This window comes from Octopus bimaculoides, chromosome 6 (assembly GCF_046866305.1).
Source record: "Octopus bimaculoides isolate indiv1 chromosome 6, ASM4686630v1, whole genome shotgun sequence".
NCBI classification, from domain to species: Eukaryota; Metazoa; Mollusca; class Cephalopoda; order Octopoda; family Octopodidae; genus Octopus; species Octopus bimaculoides.
This window is the reverse complement of record NC_142933.1, coordinates 32,823,719-32,835,186: the sequence shown is the minus strand read 5'-3', so window position 1 is coordinate 32,835,186 and position 11,468 is coordinate 32,823,719. Positions and strand designations below refer to the sequence as shown.

Here is an 11,468-nt window from a genome sequence, read left to right as displayed (position 1 = left end):
AGCAACATCTACTCAACGGCCTCAGATCACTAAGTGTCGATGTAGTGGCCATCAGTGAAACCACTTTCTCTCCCGACATGCTTTTACACCCATTTTCGGTGGATACGACACATTTATCTCTATATCAACCAGGAATGGGAGGGAGAACCGCTGTGTTGTTCCGGAGAAACCTGAATTTCAATATAAGGACTGTCTTCCTAAACCCAGAGGGTAAGTTGGTGATCCTGGATGTGATATGGGCGGCTGCAGTGGAGACCAACAGGAAGGAACGTAGAATGCATTCCCACATCGTCTACACGGCGGAATCCATGCAACAAATGCAGGACAGCGTGGTAGTCACTGTGTGCTACGGAATTCAGCTACAAAAAAAAAACAATAACACTACAGCTGCGAAAACAACAGTAACAATAGCAGCAGCAACTACAACAGAGAACTCACCAACATCTACAACAGCAAAAACAACAGCATAAGAATCCCCTAAGACAACAACTTTATTAGCAGAAAAACAACAAAATGCTCCGCAACAGTTGCCCTCCCGTGTTCAGAGAAATCTTGCAGAAGTGGTGGTTGTTTCTGTTCTGACAGAAGAGAGTTGGATTTCTACAGACGTCTGGAGGTTTTCCGTCTAAAAATTTAGAGTTAAAGAGAGACTGAAACACCGCCTTAGAGCCACGTTTGGACTGCGTGAGGCTAGTACATAGAAGAGGGCATGGTAAACGTATTGGAAATCAGCTAAACCATTCGGACTCTCTGACAGCTTCGACTGAATTTCCGGGACGTGCCAATGTAGACGTGACCGAATTGCTTAGGGTCATCCAGATCATATCTAGACACAGTATCCTGTAAGCCAGAGTAGATAAAAATGCAGTCCTGAATCAAACGTAGACCGAAGCAGGGCACCTAACACAGAATGTCGTGACACGCTCACAGTGCTCTGTCAGTCGGACAATGCAGTTGGTGGAAGTTACCCTTAAGCGTTCTATAGAGGGTTAGTGGTGAGCACGTGCGACGATGTTCTAAGGGAGACACTGGGCGTCCAGGAAAATGAGTTGGCTGATCTGTTCCGATGGACTTTTGAGCCGAGACCCTGAATTACCTCCGAAATCTTTGGCCTCGCAGTGCTATCGGGATCGGGGGCATTGCCGGTTCGGAATATCTCTACAAGCATGGAAGTACCGTCAGCCTGGCTTGCCCTAGGCGCACACGGAGCGACGGAATTGTTCTGCACGTGCTCGTCCGGTGCCCGAGTATTGCTGATGTATGGGTTTATGTCAAACACCAGCTGTCGCGTGTAGGACGGATCCTGCTATCAGTTGAGTCCATCGTGAAGATCGCTCCGCAGCCTTCCTTTGACCTGGAAAGCCAGGCAGTGTTTCTTTGACTGGTGACCTTAGCGAGAAAGGTTGTGTAGTGGACCAGGTTGAAAGTGCTGAAGATAGAGACTTTTCTCTTTGGTCAACTCCTCATCAAGTTTTTCAAGTTTCACTTCAAAAGTAATGTGATGGTAGGGATGGAGGAACTGCCTCCCAACTATTTTGTTATTTTGTCAAAAATTAGATTTAATGTAATGCGAATAGCCAGAGTGAACGGGTCTGTTGTTATCATGCACCTCTAGATCGAGGCTGGTTGAGGTGAACATGGTGATCGTGGTTTTTATGGAGTTTCCACTAGCAGCACTTAGAATTCTCCCCTTTTGGATATTTATTTGTTATAATTTTTATTGTTATTCCCTTTTTACACGATTCAATCCACTCTGTAGGTACTGCATTTTCCTGCACCGTCCCTAATCTTATATGTATGAACCCTCAATGGTTAATGAAGAAAGGATTATCATTATTATTATTGGTATTCCTATAATCATTATTATTATTATAATTATGACTATTACTATTATTGTTATATTTATTTTTTCGTTAGTTGTGCTTCGTTGGTGATGGCTATTAAGTTTGCGCTAATTAAATGTGACTATGATGGATTGAATGCTAAGCGCAGAGGAGTAAGATAATTTAATGGTGGACTAATTAAAGATACGGTGGGGTAGAACATTGAACTTGATAATTGCAGAAATTGCTCTGGTAAGCCCTTAACATTTAAAAAGGGTGGGGTATACCAAAGTAATGTTCTCTCCCGGAGTTTATTAGGTAATCTGCTGCTTGGTGGTGCAGGGTTTAGTTTTATATTTGGTATTGTGGATGTAATTCTATCTATAATGCTGCATTTTGTATGAGTATTTTTGAGGTGTGTGAGAGGTGGTTTAATATGCTAATTTTTAAGGTTCAGGGTACTGAGCTGAGTTCTTATGTACTGTGGGGAGGGGAAAATCATAACCGTGGTTTTGGTGTGTGTTGACTCAGGATGTATTTGAATTAGATAGTTCTTAAGCCTAGTATTGGAGACGGGTTGGATGTTTCGAGAGAAGCCGCTTACGGCAAGATCTTGATTATAATAGTTAGGGTGGTTATTTCCGTTGTTGCAGACAGATCGGAAATTCTAAAAGAAATACCCTTAATTACGCTATTAAAACAGATCTATGGTGAGAAATTTTCTGATTCTTCCCTCTCTATTTATGTGTGTGTGCAACGATAGTTTACATATACGATTAGAAATTGCTGTTAGCTGATAGTTGTAATTTTTGTTTCATGCTAAATCTAATTATTTATGTCAATAAACTTTTTTGTCTATATTTAGTTCAGGATCAAGAGACCAAATATCCAATCAGACTAAAGTCCTTCCACCGGTAAGTCGTTTCATTGAAACCTAATTAAGGCTGTGTGCTAGGAAGTTTAGTTCCCAACCACATGGTACCAGGTTCAGTTCCACTGCGTGGCAGTTTGGGCGAGTGTCTTCTACTATAACCCAGGGCCAACCAAATTATAGAGGTGAACCCTTTTCAAGAAACAACAGCATAGGGCTTAATTTATTGAACGATTAGATTAAAGTATTAATTTGAAAGAGACAAGTTCCAAGGTAAATAATACTCCTCATCAAGGCCGATACCCATCTAAACACCCATCTCTCTCTCTCTCTCTCTATATATATATATATATATATATATATATATATATATATATATAAAGAGAGAGACAGAGAGAGAGACAGAGAGAGAGAGAGAGAGAGAGAGAGAGCGAGAGAGAGATTTATATAAATAAGGATAAGATCCTTATTTAAAATACCGATCCTATCAGGTGGCTAGCAAGGGATAACTGTATGAACATTTAATGTGGCTTTAGAGTCAAGTTTTCGCTGCTAAATCTAGCATGGTGGTATCTCTTAGATACCCTTAATTATAATTTTATATATATATATATATATATATATATATATATATCTTTAAATATTTAAATTGTTTTAGTTTCAGATCTGTAGTAATGTTGGGGCACTAACATTAACTGTGCTACACCATTATTTGAGACCTCCACTGATATGTGTCATTTGGTGAATGACGTAGTTTGCTGTCATCATCTGTGTCTCCTACCGAGAGGTAGGCTTATCTGTGATCCTTGATAGGAGGAGATCCATGTTTGCTTTGAAGACACCTACATCCACACTATACAAAACTCTCAGGCGTTTTAGAGGGATACCGAAGAGCTGTGGGCCCTTGCAGTATCTGATCCTGTATTTTGATGGTGATACAGGGACCATTGGCACTAATCAGTGGCGACCCGTTCAGCTGGTTGAGTAACTTTCAATGACAAAGTTTGGTACAAGGCCTTCCAGGATTTTCCAGAAGTATATCTCTACATATCTTCTCCGCCTTCGTTTTATAAATACTTAAATATATATGCATATATACATATACATGCATACATACCTGCATGCATACATACGTGCGTACATACATACATACACATATACACAAATACATACACACACACACACACACACACACACACACACATATATATATATATATATATATACACACACACACACACACACACACACACATAAGCACAGATATATATGTGTGTGCACCACACACATGCATTTATATATATATATATATATATATATATATATATATATATGTGTGTGTGTGTGTGTGTGTGTGTGTGTGTGTGTGTGTGTGTGTGTGTGTGTGTGTGTACGTATGTATTTATGTATACATATATATGTACGTATTTATAATTTACTTTTGTGACATAACTTTATTTGACTTCCCTGTTTGTTTTTACCATATTGCTCATGGAAAATAGATACCTTCCTTGGAGTCTTTGCAGACAAATATCAAAATCGCTAGTCGGCATTATTACAATATGCAGTAAATGCAGCAAATTAGGAAGTGTTCTAAGTGTGGCAATTCCATTATTTGCCTCGTCAAAATGATTAGATCTAGAAGTACATTATCCGGTGCGTGATTCCTTTTTATGAAGCATTTGTGCAATTCTAATGATAATCGGTTGCTATTTCTAGTGATCCAGTGATGTTTAACAAGCTATTGACTTCAGAATGTATTGTATTATTATATCATGCAACTGAATAATAGTGAAACGTTATCTTATTTTTCAGACTGTGTATGGACAAGACAACCAAGTTTTAAACTTACAGCAATCAATTTGTTTAGTTTTAATAATTTTTCTTAAATAGTATGAATTTTAAAAATAATAATTAGAATAAAACTAGGTATAGCATTTAAGGCAAACTACTAAAATATTTTCTTGTATCAAAGCAAAAATTTATTGAACCTTTCAACCTATGCATATTTAGGTAGATGTGTAAAATACTACGAAAATTAATAAATACATAATAAATAACACAAATATTACTAAACTCATCACAAATGGATTTATCTATCTAGATGTAAATCTGTCTTCTGTTCACAATTTCAATACTTTCTCAAAATGTACGTATATCTTCTTCGTTAGATGATAAACATCACATAATTAAAGTACATCTATTTGCTTCCTATTATAAATTTTCGAAGAAATATGTTGACCTTGGTAAAGACAGTTTATTAAATTACTTTTCTCGTTTTAGTCGGAGATAAAGGGAGTATTCAATCGATATTGAGCTACAGACATCTGTATATATAAAAGGCAGGATGTGTGTGTGTGTGTGTGTGTGTGTGTGTGTGTGTGTGTGTTTACGTGAATGTAATTTATGCACGTCCACAAATTAGCACACATGTCGCTCCAGTTTTAGGACATTCGTCATGGCTCTAGCTGTATTTTCATGAACTTATTTTTCCCAGAGGCACCAGCGAATAACAGTAAAAATTAATTTTCAACCAAAACTTTTAACAATTTTCAAGTCGGAGAAATCACCACTGTTTACAAACAGGAGTTACATTCCCTTCTAGCGACGAGTAAGTTTTTGTTAAGAGTTTTGGTGTTTTTTTTTCCATCGAGTAAAAAAAGTGTTTTGTTGATATAGGGGCAACACACACACACACACACACACACACACACACACACACACACACACACACACACACACACACACACACACACACACACACACACACACACACACACACACACACACACGAACATGTATGCGTACAAAAAAACATGTATGCAATAGGTGTACGTACGTGCATGTGTACGTGTGTGTGTGTATGTGTGTGTGTGTGTCTGTGCGCGCGCGCATGTTGCCCATTTCGAAAGGCGGAGTAGATGAAACAGGGACAACTGATGAAGCGAAATATTCTTTATGTTGTATGTCTCATTTCTCTGTTTTTTTTTCGTTGTTCGAAAAAAAGTTCGTTTTCCATCTTTTCGTTTTTATACTTTCGTTTCTCATTGTGTTTAACGTTTTTTTGATGTCCTGTACTCATATATGCATGTGTATATACATATATATGTAGGTATGTACATATATGTATGTACATATGCATATGTTTATATATTGCTTATATATATATATATATATATATATATATATATATATATATATATATATATATATATATATATATATATATATATATATATGTGTGTGTGTGTGTGTGTGTGGGTGGGTGGGGGTGTGTGTGTGTGTGTATTTATATATAAATACTTAAGACTTAGTTGTGATCTGAACATAACCGCTTCTGACACAGAGGATCGGGAGCCCTTCTGGGCATTCTATTTTCCTTGCTGGAAGGGTTCCCAACCCATGGGCAAAGGGGGGTTAGATGATGGGGGTAGTGTTTTCAAAGGGCTGGCATGTGCAACCTGATCACCTCTGCCGATCAAACTCCCAACCCATGCACTCCCGTCGTGACACTGATTCTGCAGAACTGGGTTGGGTGTGAAAACCAACTTTAAAGTATAAATATAGATGTTTTTGAATCAGCAATACTGTGTTCGGTTAAGTCCTATTTGGGGTGGAAAATCAATAAACTGATTCCTTATGGGGTTTTCCATTTAATCAGGATAATAAAAATTGATAAACTGATTCCTTATGGAATTTCCCAATAAAATTGGCTACACCCCATTTTCAACCATAACTTTTACCAGTTTTGATGTATTTTGTTCAAACATCATGCCATCATAGGCGCAGGAGTGGTTGTGTGGTAAGTAGCTTGCTTACCAACCACATGGTTCCGGGTTCAGTCCTACTGCGTGGCACCTTGGGTAAGTGTCTTCTACTATAGCCCCGGGCCGACCAAAGCCTTGTGAGTGGATTTAGTTGAGGGAAACTGAAAGAAGCCCGTCGTATATATGTATATATATATGTATATTTGTGTGTGTTTGTGTGTCTGTGTTTGTCCCCCTAGCATTGCTTGACAACCGATGCTGGTGTGTTTATGTTCCCGTAACTTAGCGGTTCGGCAAAAGACACCGATAGAATAAGTACTAGGCTTACAAAGAATAAGTCCTGGGGTCGATTTCCTCGACAAAAGGTGGTGCTCCAGCATGGCCGCAGTCAAATGACTGAAACAATTAACAAAGAGTAAAGAGTAAAAGCGAGTGGGAAAAATCGATAAACCGATTCCTTATGGGTTTACCCAATCAAGTTATCTGCAATTCATTTTCAGCCAAAAGTTTACCAATTTTAACGGATTTCGCCCAAATTTTGAAGCCGATGTTACTTAGTGTAGTTTGAAATAAAGACCTTCATTAGCTTAATAATCCTAACTTAATCCGGGATAAAGCCGGGCTATACTGCTAGTTTGGAATATACTTGTAAAATATGATTTTTACTAAGCCCTTTATTATACTCATTTGTAAGTGGATGAGTTAGAAAATAGTGCAAAGTTTAGTTGCACTAATTCTTCATTTATTCTCGAAATAGTTTCATTGCTTCGTTGTTTTAGGTGTGGCTGTGTCGTAAGAAGATTACTTCCCAGGCACATGGTTCTGGATTCGGTCCTACTGCCTGCGTGACAGTTTGGGCAAGCGTACTCTACTTTAGCCTCCGGCCGAATAAGCTCTTGTTAGATTTGGTAGATGGAAACTGAAAGAAGCCCGTCGTATATATACATATATATATATGAGTGTGTGTGTGTGTGTGTGTGTGTGTGTGTGTGTCTTTGTGTTTGCGTTTGTCCCCGACCACCGCTTGACAACCGGTGTATGTATGTTTATGTTCACGTAACGTAACAGTTCACCAAAAGAGATCGATAGAATAAGTGCCAATCTTTAAAAAAGTAAGTCCTATGGTCGATTTGCTCGACTAGATCCCTTTAAAGCGGTGCTCCAGCATGATCACGACTAGAAAATTAAAACAAGTAAAGAAAAAAAACAGTAAGATAAAAGTAAATGAAAAAAAAATCGGTTGATAACACTAATACTTTTGTTAGACAACGTTAAGTTTACGACATCCAATTTTAAATATATGATTGAACAGACTGGAAGTAAAAAGTTTTCTACGAAGATTAACCATATATTTAGCTGTAATATTATTGCATTGTGATATCTGTAATAGCGTTGATTATAGAAAGCATTAATGAGAGTGGCGAGTTGGCAGAATCGTTGGCACGCCGGGTAAAATGCTTAGCAGTATTTCGTCTGCTGTTACGTTCAAATTCCGCCGAGGTCGACTTTGCCTTTCGAGGTCGACTAAACAAGTACGAGTTACACACTGGGGTCGAGGTAAACGACTTAATCACTTTGTCTGTTCTTGTTTGTCCCATCTGTGTTTACCCCCGTATGGGTAATAAAATATAGAGGAAATGAATCTATGTTAGAACAAAAATATGCTTTTACAATAAATATTGAGATTTTGTAATACACAACTATTAATATACTAATATTAAACTTAAGATCATGATTTTCTTATGCGTTAAATAACTTTCAATAAAATGTTACTAAATATATTATTTTAATTTCGGACATGTACCTATGTACAATTTTATAAGATTTCAATACAGGTTATCCTGATTAAAGATATGTTATATTTCATTGTGACTTTGTGCTCTACTTAAATATGCTTTTTTTTTTTTTTGCTTCATTTAGCTATTCTCCAAACTGTTCGCTTCATTACTCAGCTGCGGTACGGAGTTAGATGCGTAATAAGAGCTCAGTTTTGTTCACGCATCACATGTTAAATTACGTCAACAAATTTGATGTGAAACGGACACAACTTCAAGCAAGTGAATAAAGGCGCTACTTGTAAATAATTCGCTTATCTATATACAACTGAAATTTGAAATAGAAAAGAAAGACTACACAATCCTCATAATCCCACAATATTCATAAGATTAATAATACTAGAGCAATCCGTTCAATATTGAATCAAATCTACTCTAGGTAAATCATAATTGCAAACCCCATGTCATATTCTCGGAAAAACATCAATTAAACAATGCATTTCTTAAAGGTATATGTATGAAGATGTATGACAAAAAATATTTAGTACAGATGTCCTTTCTTGTGTGGCCTACACAAACTAAAAGAAAAAAATATATACCCCTATCTCTCATTTAGAATTCATGACCTAATCTCTGTAACTCTCGTAAGATTCCCTAAGATATATTGATTCCTAAATATTAACCGGTAGAATTTTTAGCACATCGAACAATACCTTTAGTGGTATTTCGTCCGTCTTTAACTTCTGAGTTGAAATTCCTCTGAGGTCGACATTGACTTTCACCCTTTCGGCATTGATAAAATAAGTAGCAGTTGAATACTGGGGTCGATGTAATCGACTTGTTCCTATCCCGAACTTGCTGGCCTTGTTGCTAAAATTTGAAACCAATATTAACCGTATGAAACTATAAATTTGCCCAACTGGTGTTACATAACGGAGATAATTCCATTTCTAGTTTCTAAATTGTTTTACATCGTGGTTCACTTGAGATAAAATACAAAATATATGCGTTTCTGAGTTTATATTTTAGAAAGAAAAAGAAAAGCAACGAGAAAGAAAAATGTAACTGAAAATTAAAAAAAAGATCCTAATGTGTTTCATTAAAAAACTTGTATAAAACTCGTATGAAAGCTGAGTTTGGTGGTCATTCATGCAAGTTTTTCTATATTGGAGCAGCCGTACGATGAACAGGCTTTTATCTCACCGTCAATAAGAGTATATTTGAAGGCGGCGAGCTGGCAAAAACGTTAGCACGCCGAGCGAAATGTTTAGCGGTATTTCGTCTGCCGTTACGTTCTGAGTTCAAATTCCGCCGAGGTCGACTTTGCCTTTCATCCTTTCGGGGTCGATAAATTAAGTACCAATTACGCACTGGGGTCAATATAATCGACTTAATCCGTTTGTCTGTCCTTGTTTGTCCACTCTCTGTGTAGCCCCTTGTGGGCAGTAAAGAAATAGGTATTTCGTCTGTCTTTACGTTCTGAGTTCGAATTCCGCCGAGGTTGACTTTACATTTCATCCTTTCGGGGTCGATAAATTAAGTGCCATTTACGTACTGGGTCGATCGAATCGACTGGCCCCTTCCCCCAAAATTTCGGACCTTGTTCCGAGAGAAGAAAAGAATTGAGTATATTTGATAATTACTTTTTTTCCTATTTAATGCTAGTAGGTGAAGTAATTCCTAATTCACATATGAAGTTTAAAACTGAATCAAAGTAGATAATGTTGTTCTTGGCCTCTAGATGGCTTTAAGTTCTCCATGACTTCTTACATTTTTCAACTACAACCTTGATCTTTATGCTCTCCGACGCCGTTTGCTTTTCACCAATGCATCAAACTCTTCCTGAAAAATGGAGACAGAAAATCCTTAAATTTAGCCTGAACTTTCCTTACATACATACATTAGTTCGTCCGACGTTGTCGACGATGACCAGGACATCGCACGGGAGAAGAAGATGGGTCACGGTGTGTCTGGCTGGAGCCGATCAGTCCAATGCGTGCTCGGAACGATCGGCTACAGATTGGGCACTGATGGTCTACTGAAGGTAAGGTCTTGGCTCTGGACTTGCGCATTTCGAGTTTTCTTTGTACTGCTGAAATCTTGTTCAGTTCCTAGGAGGTGGGATCTCTGTTGGTGCAACTTCACCAAGCAGAGCGGTTTTATGTTTGCGTTTACCAGGTGCCGGGTTTGAACGTAAAGCTCTGTAGTGAGGCTTTGAGTGTATCCTTGAAGAACTTTACCTGACCACCTTGCATGCACTTGCCATTCACTTCTTCGCTATAATATAGTCTCTTTGGGAGTCGTGTGTGAGGTATTAGATCAAGGTGGGCTGCTCTCCTGATTTGTGCTCTTCTTAGCAGTGTGTACATGCTTCGCAGGGACCTCCGTATCTGGGACCTTGTCTTGCTAGGTAATTTTCAGCAGAGTTCATGTGGAAGTGGTCGGTTTGGCTTTTTGGCGTGTCGTTCGTAAACCATCCAAGTCTTAGTGGCTTTTCGTCCGTCTTTACGTTCTGAGTTCCAATTCCACCGAGGTCAACTTTCCATTTCATCATTTTGGGTTCAATCAAATAAGTACCAATTGAGTAATGAGGTCGATGCAATCGACTTATCTCCTCCCTGAAATTTCTGGCTTTGTGCCAAAATATGAAACCAACATTTGCATGTGCTCTACGGTTCTGTGTTAAATAATTATTAGATTATTATTTTGCGGTGTCTACATGTTACAGATTAGAACTTCAAAAATCCAGAGTTCAACATTCTTCTCCAGTCAATATGTAATTAAGAAGCCAACAAGATTATTTGGATTACAGCTATGCAGCCGATAGAGTTGGATACTAAAGAAGAGAACAAACACAGCGATATTCACTTGCAATATTCACTTTGGAGATAAAACAGCGTTCAGTCTGACGTATAGGTATCAACATGAAGTATGTACTATGGAAGAGTACATTCTGCTTATCGTAATGTGAAAGTGTTTGAGTGCAAAAGTTTAAGGTTAACTATGATGTCTGATTCCCCTGGAAGTTGTATATATTGTGGGCTGAATAGCTTTTCTTCATTTTATTGGCCTCATGACAATTTTGGAAGGGTTCACTGTTAAGATTCACTATAAATCATTTTTTTTATTTAAAAGAAACAGTCAACAGTTTTAACGTCTCAGGAATCTTTAATGCCTTAACCAAATGTAACAACCCTATACAATCACCAAACCTCTCCCCAACTTAACACCG

At 37.8% G+C, this 11,468-nt stretch overlaps 1 protein-coding gene across 4 annotated transcripts in view; it reads left to right on the top strand.

Annotated features, from left to right (window-relative positions):
* LOC128248076 (uncharacterized) overlaps positions 1 to 9,279 on the top strand; it is an 82,149-nt gene extending 72,870 nt beyond the window's left edge. The window contains exons 25-26 of one of the 4 annotated variants that reach the window (XM_089353274.1): positions 2,689 to 2,737; positions 8,382 to 9,279. In XM_089353274.1, the coding sequence (XP_089209400.1) occupies positions 2,689 to 2,724 (36 nt within the window). In that variant the 3' untranslated portion in view covers positions 2,725 to 2,737; positions 8,382 to 9,279. Of the gene's footprint in view, positions 1 to 2,688; positions 2,738 to 4,509; positions 4,893 to 8,381 lie in introns of those variants that run through there. The other 3 variants (XM_089353278.1, XM_089353273.1, XM_089353277.1) reach the window with 3 other exon arrangements.
* The last annotated feature ends 2,189 nt before the right edge of the window (positions 9,280 to 11,468 follow it).